This window comes from Grampus griseus (genome assembly GCF_964374135.1).
Source record: "Grampus griseus genome assembly, chromosome: 2".
Classification (NCBI taxonomy): Eukaryota; Metazoa; Chordata; class Mammalia; order Artiodactyla; family Delphinidae; genus Grampus; species Grampus griseus.
Genome location: NC_139018.1, coordinates 80,590,907 through 80,611,720, shown reverse-complemented (window position 1 = coordinate 80,611,720; position 20,814 = coordinate 80,590,907). Strand labels below are relative to the sequence as shown.

The window sequence follows — 20,814 nt, the reverse complement described above, 5'->3', positions numbered from 1 at the left end:
ATGGATAAACAGAATTCATATAGGAGGTCTAATTTTCACAAGAATATGACTTCCAGGGTCAATTAGAAATTAGAGGGAAAGGATGCTTACCATGGCCATTATGTATCCATATATATTTCTGTTTTATGAGAAGAAGAGTATGAGACATGAAAATTATATGCATGGTTCATTTTCCATACTCCACATGTGTGGGAAGAGAATAAGCAAGGGTAAACTAGGGCAATGCCGCCTCATCACCTATAAAAGTCACCCATCCCAGGAGATTCTTGAATGATACGTAATAGCAGAAGATGGTCAAAAATAGAAAACATGTGTCTCTTACATATAGAGGGGGTGAAAAGCCATAACTTCTGTGAACAGGGTTCTATCTTACCAAAAGATGGCTAGCTTCATTTTAGTCTAAGAGGCAGCAGAAGCCCTTGGTGAGTGCTATCAGAAGATGACCAAAGAAAGCTGCTTTCTAACAACCATAAGCTTATTATCCACTTTTTGGCCTTAACGAAATGAAAAGACTTCCTTTTGTTGGGCAAAAAGTAGTGACTGAAAATCCCATTCCAACTCTCAGAAGCCTGGGAGAAGGAGAGAATATATGGATGTCTATTTGAAGGAGCGATATCAAAAGAAATAAACTTGAAGGTTTGCACAGTACTCTCTCATAGTTAATGCTTAAGAAAATTTGTTTAGGATGACAATGAAGTCTAATGCAGCATAAGTAAGATTACAAGGTTAATGTTAAACAAGACAAACTGGTTTATAGTACGTTAAATTACGTGTTAAAAACCATAATTGAGAGGACATCTACTTGGATCCAAGATGAGGTAACAGGGACTGTATTTATCCTCCTGCTGGAAATAACTAAAAAGCAAAATAGATAACAACAGACAGCAAGCAGTGAGGGACAGTGACCCCTGAATGATGGAAAACAAAAGAAGCGAGCACTTTGATTTCCCCAGCTTACTGCCTGGAGAGAGTTTCCAGGAGGCAATGTGGGGAGGAAGAACCTTCTCAGAGTTGAGGAGATGGAGCTGGGGGAATGGGAAGACCAAGCAGTTAAAGATTTTGTCATAAAACAAGTCTCAGTAATTTTAAAAGGATTCAAGTTTGTTTCTGACCTCAATGGAATTAAATTAGAAACCAATAACAGAAAGCTATGTGAACAAGTTCCAAATACTTGGGAACAAAACAGCATGCTTCTAAATAGCCTGTGGGTCAAAGAAGAGATAAAAATAAAAATCAGAAAGTATTTGGAACCAAATAAAATAAAAATACAACATATAACATTTTGTGTAATACAGCTATAGCAGTACTTTGAGGCAAATGTACAACACTAAACTGCCTATATTGGGAAGAAAGAATGGTTTCAAATCAATAACCTCAGGCTTCCACCTTAGGAAACTAGACAAAGAAGAGCAAGTGAAACTGAAACTAAACAGATAAATAAATAATACAGATTAAAAATCAATGAAAAAGAAAAAAGAAAACCAACAGGAAAAAGTCAATAAAATGAAATATTGGTTCTTTCAGAAGACCAGTAAAATTGATAAACCTCTAGGCAGACTGATCTGGAAAAGTAGACAAAATTATCAATATCAGGAATGAAAAAGGTGACATCACTATAGATTCTACAGATATTAAAAGAATATGGGAGTATTTTGAATACATTTATGCTAATATATTCCACAACTTAAATAAAATGAATAAACTCTTTAAAAGACACAAAGTATCAAAGTTCACTCAAGAAAAAAATAGATAACCTGAATCCCTGTATCTATTAAATAAATCAATTTTGTAGTTTAAAATCTTCCCACAAAAGAATAGCCCCAGATTATCTGACTGGGAAATTCTACCCTGTAGTTAATGAAGAAGTAGTAACAATTCTACACAAACTTTCCAGAAAACTGAGGATAAGGGAATACTTCCCAACTCATACTACAAGGCCACCATTACTCTAATACCAAAACCAGACAAAAAGTTTAGAAGGAGAAGCAAATCACAGACCAATCTCACTCATGAATGCAGATGCAAAAATTCTTAACAAATTTTTAGCAAATCAAATATAACAAAATATAAAAAGGATATTGCTTCATGACCAAGTGGGGTTTATCCCAGGATGCAAGGTTGGTATAACATTCAAGAATCAATCACTGTAATTCACCATATTAATCAATTAATTTAAAAATATCCATATGATCATCTTAATAGATGCAGAAAAAACATTTTGACAAAATCCGACACCTATTTTGATAAAAACTCTCAGCAAACTAGGAATAGAGGGAGTTTCCTCAAACCTAAAAGGCATCTACAAAAACCTATAGCTAATATTATTCTTAATGGTAAAAGATTAAATGCCTTTCCCCCAAGACCAGGAACAAGGTGTACACATTTACCACTATTCACCTTTGTATACGAGATTCTAGGCAGTGCAATTTAAAAAAAACCCCAAAAACGCATCCAAATTGAAAAAGGAAGCAAACTGTCTTTATTCATAAACAACATGGTTGTCTATATAGAAGATCCTATGGCATCTACCAAATAAGTAAAGTATTAATAAATGAGTTTTACCCACTTGCACAATGTAAGATCAATACACCAAATCAACTGTATTCTTCTATTTTAACATGATAAATTGGAAATTGAAACAAAAAAAAATCACTTCCTATAGAATCAAGAAATATAAAATACATAGGGTTCCAAATTGATCTATAAACTCAATGGGATGCCAATCAGAAGTCCAGCAGATTTTTTTAGGAATTTATAAGTTGATTCTAAAATTCATATGGTAATGCAAAGGACCCAAAATAGACAAAAATAACTTGAAAAAGAGAAATGAAGTTGGAGGACTAACACTACCTGTTTTCAAAATTATGTTATAGTAATCAATACAGTGTAGAATTAGTATAAAGATAGACAAATTGGCCAACACAACAAAATAGGGAATTCAGAAAAAGGCCCACACATATATGATTAATTGATTTTTGACATATGTGTAAAGGCTATTTAGGGGAGAAAGGATAGGCTTTTCAACAAATGGTTCTGGCACAACTGGATATCCACATCCAAGAAAATAAACTTCAAGCTATACATCACGCCATACATAAAAATTAACTGAAAATGGATGCTAGACCTAAATGTAAATATATAATTATAAATCTTTTAGAAGAAAACAAGGGTAAAATCTCTGTGATTTCTTTAAGTCTTTAAATCTGTAAGATTTCTTAGATATGACGTCAAAGGCATAATAAAAGAAAAAATCTGGTAAACTGGACTTCATTAAAATTAAAAACTTCTGATTTTGAAAGCCACTGTTAAGAGAATGAAAAGACAAGCCACAGACTGGAAGACAATATTTCATATCTGACCATATATCTGATAAAGGACTTAAATCCATGATATTTTTTAAACCTACCAAAACTCAATAATAAGAAAACAATTCAACTAAAAAATGAACCGAAGATTTGAACAGACGCTTCTCCAAAGGAGACAAATAGATAAAAATAAACCTATGAAAAGATTCTCAATATCATTTGTCATTACAGAAAAACTAAAATCACATGGAGACACTATTACACAACTATTAGAAAGTTTGAAGTTAAAAAGACTGACCGAAGGGAGCACCTGGAACTCCCATAAACTGCTGATGGGAACATAAAATGGTACAACCACTTTGGAAAACAGTTTAATCACTTTGAAAAAGGTAAAAATCCACTTACTAAATGTCCCAACTATTTTATTCCTATGTATTTGCCCAAGGGAAATGAAACCATACAAGATTTTTACATGACTGTTCATGGAAACTTTATTACTAATAGCCAGAACTAGAAACAACTTAAATGTCTATCCACAAGTGAATGGATAAACAAACAGTGGGACAGCCACACAATTGAATACTTGCCAGCAATGAAAAAAATGAACTCTTGATATGTTCAACAACATGGATGAATAATGAAATAGTTACATTGAGTAAAAAGAAAAAGCCAGACAAAAGAGTATATGCTGAATGATTCCATTTACAGAAAATGTAAACTAATGAACTATCTTTGTCACTATCTTTGTCATGGTGATAATTTTACGAGTTTATACATATGTTAAACTTGTCAAATTATGTACTTTAAATATGTGCAGTATATTGTATGTCAACTATATCTCATTAAAGCTGTTTTTAAAAACACCATTACTTATTAAAACAGACTTTTTACATGCTTTCTTTTTTCTGTACCATATATAAAAAAACTCTGATTCTGTAGATTTCAAATACAACAATTTAGGGGTTGTTATGTTCTGGGCGCATAGGTATGTATATCTGACAGGATTTTATATTAATCCTACAGATGTGCATTTTGAATATACAATAAGGAGAGCAACAGAGAACGTCTGGCCCATTTTCTTGAACCACATGAAGGTGAATATCTACACCTCATATGCTGGAGAGGTTTTTAGCTTCAGCTTAGCAAACCCATTAAGTGAGTGGTCCCCAACCTTTTTATCACCAGGGACCGGTTTCATGGAAGACAATTTTTCCAAGGACCAGGGCTGGGGGGGGATGGTTTCGGGATGATTCAAGTGAATTACATTTATTGAGCACTTTATTTCTATTCCTATTACATTGTAATATATAATGAAATAATTATACACCTCACCATAATGCTAACAGGAGGCAGAGCTCAGGTGGTAGTGCGAGTGATGGGGAGCGGCTGTAAATACAGATGAAGCTTTGCTCGCTTGCTTGCCCGCCGCACCTTCTGCCGCTTACCTCCTAACAGGTCACGGACCGGTACTGGTCCATGGCCCAGGCGTTGGGGATCCCTGCATTAAGTGACAGAGTAAGTAGCCTCTTATAACAGATTTATCACTATGACTGACATTAAGCTGCATGGTGGAGCAGAAAGAACACAGGTATGAGTTCAGAGGGAGACCTGGGTTCAGGTTCTGTCTTTGCAATTTACTGCCTCAGTCCTCACTATGAGGCCCTCAAAGGCAGAGACCAGATGCCAAGAGACTAACAAGTGTCTGTGAAGTGTTTGCTGATCTGAACCAGTATTCCTCAATAAAACTCTTCTTTTTCTTATGAAGACTCTATGTAGAAGCATCTAAGCTAGGAATGCTGGGGATAGCTGGCAAATGAAGGCCAGGTAAAGAAGTGGACTTCAACCTGATGCAGGTCAACGTCATCATCAGAAGTTTTCAAAACGAAACAAAAAAAAACCTCCTAAGGTCCAGGCTCCACCACACGCCAATTAAATCAGTTCTCCAGGGATGAATTTCACATCAATATTTAAAAAGTTCCAACCATGTGATTTTAATACATGGGAAGTTTGAGAATCACTGCCCTAAACCCCAAGCCCTTTTAGCAGCAATTTCAACCTGAACTCCATTATTCCAAAATTACTTTCAAAGATGAACTCTGTATCCTTGGGCTCCTGACTCTGTGCTCCTGAGTCACTTCCTTTATTTTTCTCTTACACTCTCTGGACAATCATAATGGCTGTGTTTCCATCCTTAGAATGGACATCCAATCATTTGTTTCTTGGTTTGATTTGTGGTAATGCTTCTGAAACATATGTGATTCATATTAACTCTATCATAATAGCTCAGCAAGAAGAGTTATGCTTTCAACAATTCTTTGGTCCCCTGGAATTGGGAAACTGGTCAATAGGCACCATCCCTCCCCAACTAAAAAAAATCTTGTATATGCTTGAAGGTAATATCAGACAGACATCTTTCTGAGAAACTGTGATTCACTGACATTTCCTTATAAGCCTATTTTCTTTCCCTTTAATCCATGATTAACTCATTCCAGTTTTCTCAACCACTATCTCTTTATTGCAAATACCACTTCAACGGCCTAAGACAACATTTCTATTCCTCATTCAGTTTTGTATTTAAAGTCAACACTGAAAACAATTAACAATGGCAGAAAATATGAATTCTGTGGTGGGCAAAGTTCTTGCTATTCATACTCCAAATGCAGAAAAAAATGGTACTTAACCATTATGAGAACTCATAAAAGTACTATCTACACAGAAGACACTTCCTTCGTCCTTTTAAAATATTTCTAGGTCACTCCAGCTAATAACAGTGCCAGGTATTTCTCTGGAACAATGAGATATCAGTATCTCACAACCAGCACCACCGTAAGAGATGGAAAAGCAAATTATTATACCTTCAGAGAGGCCCTCTCCAGTGCATTTGCTAATTATTAGTCAATCTGTCTCTTGCTGCTGGTGATGACTGCTTGTTAGTATACGGCAGCAGTGCCTTCTGAGGCTGCTGTAATTGAAGGTTTGCAAGAGCTTCTATAGCTGAGGCACATTCTCCAACCTAAGACAGATGTGATCAGCCTTGTTGTTAACAAGACTGAAATAACTGGAAATCTGTGATTTGGTTAATTGCAGGCTTCCTGGAAGTACCTTCATACAGGAAAAACTTTTGGACATCCTCTGAAAAATACCTTCCTTAACTCTAACTGCTTGGCAGCCCCATTCTAAATGCCTCGCCTCTCAAGTTAGCACAGCCCAGAGAAACCCAGAGAAAGCAATCACTAAACCATTGAGTAAATAACCAATCTTTAAAAAGTACTTAGAGGTAAGAACTAAAGTCAAATCGATTCTTGTGGTAGAAGGTATTAGCTTACCATTGCCTCTAGGAGGGTAGACTCTCTGGAGCCAAAGGTTCAAAAATCCCACAGATGGAACTCAGCTCTTCATCTTTTCAGTGAGACATCGATGTGATCAAGCCCATATTTCCTCTGGTGCTCATCTCCCCTCATATCCTAACATCAGCACAAGAAATGACTTTGGAAGACAAATATACTCGCTTCCTTTGATACCTTTAGTCCCAGTCAAGAGGGGTCCATGGCCTGGACCCAAACTTTAGAGGATTCTGCTCTGGCCTCTTCTGGTTGTACCGCAGCCCATGGGGTGAGGAGTCTGCAGAGCACAGGGGACATCTTCACCTGATGTCTGTTCCCTCCAATACCTTTCTAAGTCACACTCCATGTTACCAGGGACCTCAGAACTTCCTGATCAAATAGTCCTGAGACCACTCTCAGGGCCTGCCTGTTTGATAAGAGGGCAGACCACCAGAGTGTGCACCTCTGGCCTGAGAGATGACCAAGGGCAGAGGTTTGAAGGTATCAATACATGGAGCTTGGATGTACAGGCTGGGCTGTGCTTAAAACCTTCCCAGGCGTAGGACAGAGCCAAAGGTGATAAGAAAAGGGAGATGGGCTGTGCAGTGGCGGCACCTATTCCTACACTGCCATATGCAGCCTGGATCTCCGAGAAGTCCAGGAATTCTTAATGCAAATCTGAACTCCCAGATCTTCATGCAGGATAAAACAGATTTTATTTACTGTCTGTTAACTTGATACACAACCTTAAATATTTGGGCACATTGTATATAGGCCTCCAATCACACTCTTGTCCCAGGCCCCCAAGTGTTAAGGTGGGCCCAGTTTTACGCAGCCCTAAAGAAACTAGAGAATAGCTTCTGCTCAGGATTTTCAAGGCATTCCATGTCAAATATCAAACAAGAGACCTTGCTAAAGTTTTGTGAAAGCAAATAATCAATATAAGATTAAAAATACTTGCCTAAAAACTTCATAAAATGCATTTGCCACTTATCGGTTATTTTCTATTTTAAAACTCTATGTAAATAAACACGCTATATTTCATGATATAGATCTGCAATAGTCTATACATCTGAAAAGTCTATAAAAGTTCTCTAGAAAAATGAGGTATTTTTCTCACTGTCCTTAGAGCGGCATTCTCACAGAAAAAATTTTGGTCTTATTGTGTTTTAATGTCACAATGTCTAACAAAATCCTTAATGGTTGATTCAAAATGTTGTTGTCTGTTATGCGTCAGGAAATCCATTCATATATTTATTTGTTCAATAAATATCTACCGATCACCTACTGGCACCTCTGTGCCAGGCATTCCACCAGCTTCTGGGCATTTGATGTTGGATAAAACAAATAGGTAAGACGTAACTCAATATATTAACTGGAGGAGAGTGGCAAGTAAACAAGCAATTACAATATTTGACAAATGCTATGAACTTATTAGAAGAACACAGGAGGGGCAGTGAACGCAATCATGAACTGCAGGAAGGTTTCCCAAAGAGATGTCAGTCAAGCTGAGTGCTGAAGTTAGCCGAGTAGGTGTTTATCTGGCAAAGAAGGAAATTAAAACATCTACTCAGAAGACTTCTAAATTCTATCAGACAGTGATCCACAGGAAAAAGAGACAGAGGAGAGTATATCTGTTGACTGCCAAGCACTGTGAACGTGCTTTATATGTATTAAATAACTGCTCTGCACAACAATATGGTGAAGAAGGTGTTATCAACCTCATTGCGTTGAGGAGAAAACAAAGGCTCAGGGACTTTAAGCAAGTTGCTCCCAGTCATGGGACCAGAGAGTGGCACAGCCTGGATTCAAACCCAGGAACAGGATAGGTTCCTCCCATTACATCAAGGATCACTAAACTGGAAAATCATGCTCAAACAAAACTTTGCCTTATTCTTTCCAGTCAGTAAGCTTAGATCTTCTTTGAGAGGAGAGAGGTATATCTACCAAGCGCACTTTAGTTTTAAATAGATTCCACTGATGACAGTGTGTCAGAATGTACCCAGAATGGCAGATGACAGGGCTGAACTTAACAGCTGAGATTTCCATGTTCTTGACTCAGTGCTGTTGGGCGTTGTTCATGCGCTGTATGGTTGCATGTGGTTCTTTGTAATTTAGAGTCATCAGTATTTTCATCCAAACAGACCCACTTTATCTCCAACCACTCAAGTGAGCACAGGGTGTCTGCTCCTGCTTCTTTGAAAGGCCACAAGTTAGAACCCATGTATATTCTGGCCTCACATTGTAGAATTAGTTTCTTCTTTACCTGTCACCATCTCAATAAGAAAATAAACTTAGTAATGTAGGTCAAATTGTCAAAGAACCCACCTTTTGACTAGACAAGTAGGACGAGAAGGTATTTTTTGTTTCCAACTGCATAAGGAAATAAGTTTTTTTATTCAATTTGTATATATATAGCCCTAAGTATATGAGATATATATACAGATATATGTAAATATATATGCATTTTCTATACAATTGTATACATAGCCCTATATAATTTGGGGCTATGTTATGGTTCAAATGCTGCTTCTCAGAGGCATTCTTTTAACTCCACAGAACTGGAAGAGTTCTGAGGAGTTCTTTAATCAGGATCGTACCTGGGATGAGGGCCCACTTGCCGAAAAGGCAGCTTATGTTCTGTACTCAATATCTGATTTTAGGGAAGGTGACTACATTGCAAAATTTAAATTTGTTTGAGGTTAATTAAGCTGGAGAAAATTCTTGAAGCTTTGATTACAAAGGAATGAAATGCACCCTATGTGTAGTAATTAGAAATAGCAATATAAAAGGTAAAGCTCTTTCAAACCAAGTAAATTGGTGTTTGTATAAATGTTTCCAACTACTGTCTATTCATTCACTCAGGAGTAAGTATTATGTTTGGTTTTTTTTGTTTTTTGCGGTACGCGGGCTTCTCACTGTTGTGGCCTCTCCCGTTGCGGAGCACAGGCTCCGGACGTGCAGGCTCAGCAGCCATGGCTCACGGGCCCAGCCGCTCCGTGGCATGTGGGATCTTCCTGGACCGGGGCATGAACCCGTGTCCCCTGCATCGGCAGGCAGACTCTCAACCACTGCGCCACCAGGGAAGTCCGGAGTAAGTATTATGAAGAAAAGTAAAGCCAAGTAAGAAGAGAGGATGACTGACGGTGATGCCTTCTAGACTGGGTGGTTAGGGAAGGCCCCCCCGAGGAGGGGAAATTTGAGCAGACACCTGAATGTCATAAAGGGCAGGCTATGTGGAGATCCAAGTGAAGACAGTTCCAAGCAGAAGGATTAGCCAGAGTGAGGGTCTTGAAGCAGAAACAAGCAGTGTAGATTCAGGGAAGACAGAGAAAGCCAGCGTGGCCAAGGAAGTATAAGAGACAGAGAGAACCTTAGGTGAGGGGAGAGGGGCAGGTGCGGACAGAATTGGGGGTGGTGAGAGGCAGATCATGGCGGGGCTCTGAATGTCATGGTAAAGAGTTTGGATTTTATTTTAAATGTGGTGGGAAGTGGTCCAATCTGATTTATGTTTTCCAAGAGTCAATTTGGCTGGGGTATGAAACACTGACCACAGGAGTGCAAGTGCTGAGTGCAAGGAGACCAGTTTGGAAGCTACAGGAATAGTCCAGGAGATGCTTACAGACACTGAGGCGGCAGCAGGTGGGGTGGTGATACAAGGCACAATTTGAGACGTGGTGAAGGTAGGGCTGAATGGACTTGCTGATGGATTGGTGATGATACTCGGGGTTGAGGATTTGGAGATATTGTGGTACCACTAGTTGAGCTTGGGAGGAAATGGGGGAGTAACAAGCTTGAGGAAGAAAGTCAAGGGTTTAATTTTGGACATGTAAAGTCTGAGATACCTATTAGATAACCAGGAGAAGATACTCAGTAGCCAGCTGGATAGATGAACAAATGTATACTCAGGGGGAATCTTAGGGCTGAGGGTAAAAATTAGGAGATGGCAGCATAGAGATGGAATATAAAGCCACAGTCTCTGGTGAGATCTTCCAGGGGACACCCAGGAAGAATGTAGACAGAAGGGGGAGGAGGGGTGAGCCCTGAGTTCCAGGGCCTTCCAGCCTAGAGCTGGGAAGAGGAAGAAGAGATAGCAAAGGAGACAGAGTGCGTTGCTGGTGTGTGGGGAAGAAACCCAGAAGAATATCTTTCGGAAGCCATAAAAAGAGCATGTTTTAATAAAGAGGGAAGGTGTGATTGGGAGCTGCTGAAAGGCTGAGTAAGAATACTAATTTACATAAAAAGAAAACTCTTAGAGAAATATTAAACTAAAATATAGGGGCTCTGTAGTTATTTATGTGGAAAAATAGGCTTAGACAAGATTATGATTCCACAAACATTGAACAGTCTTATCATAAAATCCAATGTTTAATCTAAAAATAATGTGACAATTTTTTCATTTCACGTCTGTAAGTCAAATCATTATGCTGTATACCTTAAACTTACATAGTGCTATATAGCAATTATATCTCAATAGAACTAGAAGAAAAAAAGAAAACTAGTGTGACACTAGAAAACAGTTCTTATGTTGACTAGAGGCTTATCATACAAATAAAGCAATTAACCCAAATGCCAACCAACAGCCTCCTTGAAAGGCTACCTATAGGCGGGAAAGATTTCTTCCTCCTCTGATGAATTTTAGCTAATGCTGTGTGAGTCGTATTGAGGCCAAATATAAAAAAAGTAGGATCCCAAACTTTCATAACTGTGCTAAGTTCTCCTTCTGTCAAAATGCCTCATCACTGATAAGTCTGTATCATTATTACAACCAAAATTCTATATCCAAGTAAACGCCTCTATGTTCCATATTGAATGTTAGCATGATCCGCATTTCTTGGCCTCTCTGCAGACATTTTGTGAACTAGTGACTTTTGTACAGAGCATTCCCCCCTTGAATGATCTGGAACACTCAAAACTAAGGCTGGCTTTCCCTTACCACACAACATGCCCTAAATGAACTATGTCCACTTAGCTGGTATACATTCAAACAATGTGTTTAGGAAATGTAAGTCAATAGTAGTGTAAATAAAACATCATTAAAATTTAAAACAGCAGCAGGCAACACAATAATCCAAAATCCAGTCCAAGTCAAACTATTAAGTTATCCATTGCTCAGATGCCCCTCCGGCCATGTGAATAATCCATAGGTCTACCATATGCGTGACTTGATTATTTAATCAGCCTCTAAAATGGGGAGGGCTAAGCACAGAGTAGCCATTCAAACAACAGTTGAGTTGTTTTAGAATGAAGATGTGCCTTTGGAATTTTCAAGTAAGCTCTACTATTTGGGATTCAAATTCTAATTGTTTCTCATAAAAGGCTTGATCAGTACCAAAGTGGGGAGACAGTCTCAATGCATAATGATTGAGCTTACCAGTTTTTAAAAAATCCCTTATCAACCTAAACTTATGCAATTTAATTTTCTTGTCATTGCTTTCCCTATAATATCAAAAATGATGCTTTCTTTACTATTTCAAACTCATCATAAAATTCCTAAAAATCTGAAATTCAATTTGTCACATTACTGCTGATTTGAATAATGGCTGAATAAAAGACAGGAAACGCTGAAGCAGCATCGATTTCTAAAACATTTTGCACTTTCCTCCTCCATCCCTGTAAAGTAAAGCTCGGATGCTATGCACAATTACACAAGAAAATCAAGAAAGCCATTACATTCAGCATTTTGTCATCATCATTGTTACCATGGCAAAAAGTGGGTTTAGTTTAGCACATCTGCTACGGGAGAGGTCCACTGGCCTTTTGTAAAGCTGAGTAACACTATAATGCCAAATTCTGTAGGCTGTCACTGTTTTTTTCCAGGGTAAGACTACTGTCCACAGATGCTACTGTCTCTCTCCTTAATGATCGGACCAATGTCACCTTATTATTGTATTCTTACAGTTGGCCAGTGACCAAGGAACACAGTTAATCTAGAAAGGTTACCCCTTGACCCACCTTCTGATCTAAGGGGTCAAAAATATGTGGTGTGAAAGCTTGGGACTCCAATAATAGCAAAGGCCAAAGTTTCAACAGTTGTACTGTAAATTACAATAGAGTTGTGCTAAAAGTAGCACAGATTTAGACGTGAGAAAGACAATGCATGATAACTAGTTGTACCCATAGTTACATTTTCTCTGAGTATCAGTTTAGTTGTCTGTAAAATGGAAATAAACGTAACTTTCTTGTGAGTATTAACTGAGATATTCTGCAAGCCCAGACACATGGTGGGTACTCAGTAATATGGCATCCTCCCCCCTCCTCCAACACCATCCTTTTCTTAACCACTGAGATCTCCATGCCTTTGGGAATGTTGGTTGAAGTTGGTAGGTAAACTATTTTCTACCACTGGAAGGTAATTTGTTTTGATCTTTCATATCGTTTGGATACTTTCCTCAGAGAGCTGAGGATAAAATATTTTTTTAAGATCTGACAGAAAGCATAACTTCCACATCAAGAGGATAAAAGTCAGTGTCAATATCATAATATATATCACATCCTATTTTTCATATTTTAAGTGACACCAGTATCATCACTGTGAAATGGAAAATGGCGTCTACACTAATTTTGACATTATGCAGAGATTTTTCGTTTTAAAAAATGACGCTACATTATGAAAGCAAAGAAGCTGAAATTACCTGAAATGAATACATTAATCAAGTCTCGGTATTTACTAGAAACAAAGGCTACTAGCATTTTTACCAGCTAAACAAAATATTTTTTTCTAATGAGATTTCTGCTGAGTATCGTTTATCTTAAGAGAAAAATAATGGGGCCTTACCTGTTCCAGTAGCTCCAGAACTGGTCATGCAGGTAGGCGTGGTGGCTACATTCATCACCAAATGAGGCTTTGCTTTCAATCCAGTGAATTATGTGCCCTTCTACAGCTAAGGGACAAAGCATTACTAATATAGAGCCAAGGGAAGGGAAAATTGAAAATTTTGAACTCTGTCTGGGTCTCTCTATGCTTCACATTCATGAACAGAGGCTTAGCCCTCACCATCATCTATGGATGTAATTATAAAACAACACATCGTACATGTTCGTAACAAGGAACATTTATGCTACAATCACATCCCTTTTATTTTCGTCATTTACAAAAGTCTCTCTCCTATTCTGAGACTGCCTGTATAAGTTGACAAGTAATGTGAAAGCAAACCAAGTGAGCTTGGCTTTTCAATAGAACCCTGTGTTAAAAATTCGGTACTTAGAGAAATGACTTGAAAATGGTAACCAAAATGTCTTTAGAACACATGTTTATTTCTCAAATACACACAAAAGTTTTTAAGGCATAGGTTTCTTCTAAACCTATAATTTTCTGCTATTTTAAAATAATCTTTTGCAATTATTTCACACATTTAGATACAAAATTATCAAGCTAATCTAGATTCTCTGGTAACATTTGCTAATAACATTAACACAATTTTTCAAAGCTATGGGAAAAACACATCCCTTTTCTCTATAAACAAATGCATAGCAGAGTTTAAGGACTTACCAACGGGTACTTGTAAAATAAAGTCTGGTGTTTTGTCATAACCCTTTGCTCGGAGCTGATCTTCATCTACAGGATGAACAAATACTATTACTTATCACAGTATTCCATTAACAAGACAGCAATATAATTGCTTTTCTTCCTTAAAAATGTGTAAAAATTACTAATGCAGTCATACATGTCATTCTTATATATGCAATGCTGTGTAGGAATAAATGAACTTTCATAACAAACTGGAAGCATAGATATAAAAATGCCTCTTTGTCCCTTCTGCATTTTTATGTCTTTATTATAAACATCATTAATTCAAGCTGTCATACACTACCTTTCTTATAATTGAAGATACTCAAAATAATGAAGTATACTTACTGATTAAAAGAAAAGGCTTCTACCACCATGAATATCACTAATGTTATCAAGCCAATATTGACATTGGCCTTTATAAAACAAATGCTTTCATTAAAGCAATTAAGAAAGTTTAGTTTCAATTAGTGAAACTATTCCTACATACAAGAACATAAGAAAGAGACAAGGACAGTGAGATCCCCACAGAGAATTAATGACCCTGCTTAATACCTTTGGTCGGCTATTGTTTCTGGCATCTACCAAAGTTTTACAACTAACAATATGTAATTCTGAAAAGCCAACAGGCTTTGAGATTTTTTTCTAAATCTGTTCGATTTCTTGATCCTCTGTAAATATCAATGAGCCATTCAGGAGGAAAGGAGGCAGGAAAACAGAGTGCTTGACAAAGTTGGAAAAAACTACCTAGGTGCTTGGTTAAAAAAAAAAAAGTCCTCCAATATTTTCTAAACGCTGTCCTTGACTTCTAAAGGCATTACAATGTGATTCTGAAATGAGCAGTTCTCTGTTAGATTTTGGAGTGACCTGGTCATTCAATTCCAGACATGGCTTTCTGTCTTCACCCAACCTCAACTAATGGCCCAACCAAGTAACAAGGAAGGCTGTGTGGTCTTTTAACACCTACTGGGCTGTTGACATTGTCATGCATCCCATTCGCCTTCCTGCATCACCTTTGATTAAAATTAATGGCCCATTCTCAGTTGTTGGGTAGCTTATTTCCAATCCATTTGTCAGGCCAAGACAGTGGTTTCATGGCCAATGTTCAGAAACTCTGTTTTAGAACACTCCTGTGTACATCCTGAAAGGTCAGCATTTTAAATGTAAATAACCTTTAAATGACAAGACACATATTTAAACTAGATATTTAAATTAAATTTGGTTACAGTTGTTATCCTTTATCCAAATTTTGAAGGACTGATGCTAGAATTTGAAACAATCTCCCCTGCTTGAAATATAAAAAATTCTAAGTTAACTGTTGAAATAAGGAAATAAAATTAATCTTACTTTAAAAACAAGAGAATTTGGAAAACTGAACTGTGGATGAACAAGACTGAAAAAATTTCTATCCTCTAAATGCATTCTGGCTACAAGAATGTTTAATGGAAAAGACATTTATTAAATCAACCCAACTGCCTTGAGCTGATGTTTCAGGTAGCTGATGAACAGTTTTAGAAGCTGGGTTGACATTAAAAAAGAGAGATTAATATTTTATTAAAACTATCCTAGCTTGATCAACCTTTGCAGATGTTCAAATCTGTTTCAGAAAGAAAAATGATTATGTTTCCGACAGCAGCGCAAAACAAAATTTCAAAGGTCACCAAGCAATCCAAACGCACACACTAAAATCCCTTAAAAGGCAGATGCTACACTCTTGTTCACTGCACCAAAATTACTAACACAATACCTACAATTTAAATTTCCTGAAGATAAACATCGGGTGAGGCTAGGAAATCTTTCCATCTTTCTGTGGAGAACCTCAAAGTACAAGAGTATTCATATGCTTTCTCCAGGCCACCCCCCCACCTCCCTCCCTCTCAATATGAAGTTGATTCAATAGTAACTGTACTCAAAAGACAGCTTCTAGGAGTCTGTGTCACCACCAGATATTACTTTTTTTTTTTTAAAAGAGGTCATTCCACATATCGGAAGTACTATGTTATTATGTATTGGGTATATTCTCTGTTTATTTTCTAAACCCTCACTGCCTTACCTGCCTTATTTCAATCTTCACACTATTTCTTTCAACCTAGATTTCCTAAAAAAGGAGGAGGGTACAACTTGGCAAAGTTCAGAGAAGATGAGAGTGCAAGTATAGGAAGTAGCATTTATGAACAGGTGGCCTTGCTCACCTGATCTAGGTCCCAGGAGATTTTTAAGGTCAGCCCCATCCATCTGACCTGATTTCCTGGCCTTTGCATTATGCTCCTTTCCTGGCTCCCAGACCTTCAAAGATTTCTTACCATTAGATCATTATCCAAACCATTGGGTATGGATTTAAAATTTGGTTGACCATTGGGTGGGTCAGGGTTCCAACTCTAGGATCTCGAGGTTATGGCTCGGTCATCATCCCACATGACTTCCCTTCTGCCTCCTTCTTTGTTCATTCCCTTGTCTCATTGTGTATGTGCCTGTGTCCCAAATCCCGGGCCTATTCACTGCCCCATTCTCACCACCAGCATATGCTTGGCACATATTTAAGACTCAAAAGGGTAACTGAATAAAATATAAATGCATTTTTAAGAATACCCATGTCTTTTGCAAAGCCCACCTGAACTGACTTAATAATTTTCTTTCCTGATTTAAGAGACAACAAAAGTGACCCAAAGTTCAAGGTTGTATTTGATGACTTTCACTGCTGTCTTTCACCCCGGCCCCAGCTGTCTGCTCTGAGGTACATCTTGATCATCAAGGAAGGGACTACACATGGGAAGTTTTCCTACCTTCTTCTTTGGTCTGTAGTATTTTAAATAACACTGGATTTATCCATTCCTTAAAGTTTGGGCAGAATTCCCCATAATAAGCAGTCTAGGCCTGCTGCTACTATAGTGGGTAGTTCTTTGGTTACTTTTCCCTTTTTTTTTTTTTTATGGCTACTGATCTGTTTAGATTTTCATCTCTTATACAGTCAGTTTTGCAATTTATATTTTCCTTGGGAATTATAAGTTTCATCCATGTTTTTAGAGCTTTTTGTACATATTGGAACCAAGTGGTTACTTATGATTTTTTGAACTTCCCAAGTGGAAAACTGGATGTTTAAGTAACCTGCTGTTTTCTTCAAGAAAAAATGATCAGGATTAAGAAAAAAGAAAGAATAACATTAGTTAGAAAGGGAAAAAAAAGAGTAACAGCAATGTTTTAGACTAGTACTTTTAGTGTAACTTCCCAGAATTGCTGGGGATCAATATGAAATCAATCTCCAAATTCTGTATACCTAACTTATTCAGTGAATGTAGCAAATATGAAGTAGGGCTCTTCTGATTTAAGGTATATTAAAAACACCTAATATATTCCATAAGTACAAGCTTGTTAATGTCATTGTTCAAGTGTTCATTATCAAAGTTAATATAAGAATATTCTCACTTAAAAGCAGACTTGTTAGCCTCTAGATCCACAAAATGTAGGGTATTTAGATAGTGTGCCTTAAGAAACAGTATTTCTGAGCTTGTAAAGTCTTCCAACCTTCCAGTTTATACATGATAAAAGAGGCCAAGAGAAGTTAAGTGACTGCCAACACCTGGGCCTCTCAAATAGCCAGATATAGACAAGAGCCCACCACAACCAAGTACTGGTTTGTCCCAACAGACCATATACCACTCTTAATTATGGCAAATATTTAAATTTGATCATGTGTAATACTTATGAAGTGGGGAAAATTTTCTCATTTTCCTCATGAAAGATTTGGAAACGCAAGAGAGGGGATGGCTATCTGTTGGATAGTATTTGGTTGACACCGGAAGAGGAGCTGAACGAAATAATCACTTGATCTCTAGCCTTTTAATGATCCTTTCTTCAATGGAACTAAAAAACCAATGAAACTGCATCCACAGATAAAACTGATGTTACATTTTAAAAGACAATCCAGATCTTCATTTGTTTTTAAGTTGTCAGGCTTGCCTTTAGAGGACATTTTTAAAAAGGAATCACATATGTAAAGAACACTGTGAAAGTTTAATTTCTGGGGCCTTTTAATTACCCTCTCCTCTAAATGCCCAAAATATCCAAAGCAATTAAGTACTGATTACACAATTTCTTTTTTTAAAATAAAGGCATGATTTTGAGTCAGAGAACAAAACACATCTGAAACTAGTTAACATATACTTAAGAATCATAGCACGGCATGAGGACTGCCAAGAAGTTTGAGGTTTTCTTTTTTTTTCTTAAAAGACTTTAAATTTAAGAAATACAGTTATTTCCCAGAGAAATTATGCAAAATTCCAGTTCATAACATCTGAAAATGAAAAGAAAAATAATATTCTGACATGGTCTTTTATCTATGAATTTGTCAAAACGTTTCTAAAATGCTAGGTTAAAATACCTCGTACAAAAAGAAACTTTTTAACACCTGTTACATTTTTACTAAATTGGGGAAGGGCAAAAAATACACATCAATACAAGTGAAAACTACAGTATATCTTTTCTACTCCAGTATCTTGTTTTTCTGGTTTTTTTCCCCCCAAAACACTGTCTCATTCAATAATTGGTGCTATGACCTTTGCATCCCATATTTTTATATTCTCTAAGAGTAAGTTTCACAGCCTTTCCAATTTAAGAAGTTAGCAGGGTTTTGGTAATAGATGTTACTATGCTATGCAAACCATCGCAAAGGTACACCAAACAGATATGCATTTAATGGGGAGAGCGATAACACAGATGAATGAAATCTTTAGAGAACCTAAAAATTTCATTACAGCCATTAGTTTTAACCTCTTCCCCCAAAGCCTCTTATCAAAGCCACTAATAAGGAATACAACTGACTGCTCTGACCTTGTCCTTTGCTTATGTCTTTAGGGGACAATACTTGTGAAAATTGAAGTGCCCTAAAGATAGGAAACAAATGGGAGGTCACAAGCCAGGACAGTGCAAAGTGAGGTAGGGTAGGCTGGCCCCTGCTGACTGGTGGCTGTGGAGACAGAGGACATGAACATGGACAACAAAAGCAAAACTCTTCCATATTTTATACTGCATCGCTCTAAATTCTTTTGGTTTAATGCCACAAAAGAAGGGACAAATCAGCATGGTAGAGTAAAAAGAATTCAGGGCAAGTTGTTGGGAGGGGGAGGGCAATAACTGTGATGAAAGGTCTGGGGCAAGTTTCCACTAAACAGAACAGGGAGACTGGATGGTCACAGAGCCCTTTCTAACTCCAAAATTCTGTGGAATGGATGAATGTTAGCCTTTGTCTGCCCCAGCTCTTTGAGGTGTAGTCACTGATGTTAAGACCCTATTGTCCCTGAACGAATCTCAATGGAGGGAGGCATATTAGCAGCTCTGAGACATAAAAGTGATCTCTACACACTGACACACACACACACAGGACCAAGGAACCAATCCAACAATAACAGTAACAGATTTGACCCCTGATGCCTTTTGGTTATGGGGAATAAAGCTCCAACCTGTAGCTAATTTTCTGTGGGGTGAGATATTTGATTTTTTCTGTCCTGTACTCTGCCCTGTCTGGCACTGCCACCTTACTCTCACAATGTGATTCTGGTGGGCGGTCCTCCCGCCCCCCTACCACTGGCCACAGGAGTGGACACTTGACCCAGAATAACTGATCAGAGCCCTTTCTAAGATTCATTATGAGGCCAACCAGAAGCACCACTGTTCCCTGGGATTAGAAACTCTTAAGAGTAAACAAATTAGCAACTGCCAGGGATCATCTTTGTTGTCTAAGAATGAAGCCAACAGGGCAAAAAAGAACACAAAAGGGAAAAAAGAGGAGAATGACACTGTTTTGTCTCCTGGATTCTAGACACACCAGAAGCAAACTTCTAGACACACCAGAAGCAAACTTCTCCTTTGGACTTCACGGGTATATCTCTGAACTAATAAATTCTCCTTTTTTGTGTGTGCATATAATCTAGTTAGACTGGATTTCTGTCACTTACAACCAAAAGTTTTAATTTATCATCAGTGGCCAGGAAAGCAGATATTGGCAGATGTGAGTTATTTAACCAGAGCAATGGTGACGGAAGAGCTGTGGGCCTGAAGCAGGAAGACTACCGTCGTTAAGTGGACAGGGTAACCTGTCTTCAAAGTTCCAAAGAACCTGTCTTTCAGCAGCATACACATGTCTGTGGTTCTTTTCTCTTGGTCCCAGGGAGAAGCGTGCACAGCATATTCAATAAGGCAAGTAAGTAAAGATGGTCCCTCACCTTGACAACTTCTTCAGGAAGGGGAGAACAGGCCCCAGATTCTCCACATCCTGCCCCCAATATAGTGTTCCTGTTACCCTGAAAACTGCATCTAAGTTTTACCCTTTAGTTGGGAATTTAAATAGTTGATACCTTCTGAAATACCCAACCATCTCAGTTCCCTTTAGCCTATATAACCATATGTTTTATTTCTAGTCTCTTATCCTCTACTGCTAACATCTGCATGTAAACACAATCCTAGTATTCTAAATCTCATCTATTCCCACTGCCTATTCTTCACCTGAAGTCATAATCCCCCGTCTGTCACATCATAATCACTTCCCCAGAGCACTGCTGCTGCAGGTGGGGAATAAAGCAGCAGGAGTAGATGAACTCTTAGAAACAAAGATCCTAATTTCTTACAGCAAGGGACATCCTTCACTAAGCCTATCTGGCTTTACAGATTACACCCTCCTGGA

General features: G+C 37.8%; 1 protein-coding gene across 2 annotated transcripts in view; it reads right to left on the bottom strand.

The window, feature by feature from the left end:
• The window catches only part of CDIN1 (CDAN1 interacting nuclease 1), a gene marked incomplete at its 3' end in the record, with an annotated part of 212,022 nt that overhangs the window by 85,171 nt on the left and 106,037 nt on the right, over positions 1-20,814 (bottom strand). The window contains exons 9-10 of one of the 2 annotated variants that reach the window (XM_082649600.1): positions 14,121-14,186; positions 13,407-13,530 (exon numbers count right to left, since the gene is read on the bottom strand). In XM_082649600.1, the coding sequence (XP_082505726.1) occupies positions 13,407-13,530; positions 14,121-14,186 (190 nt within the window). Of the gene's footprint in view, positions 1-13,402; positions 13,531-14,120; positions 14,187-20,814 lie in introns of those variants that run through there. The other variant, XM_082649601.1, reaches the window with a different exon arrangement.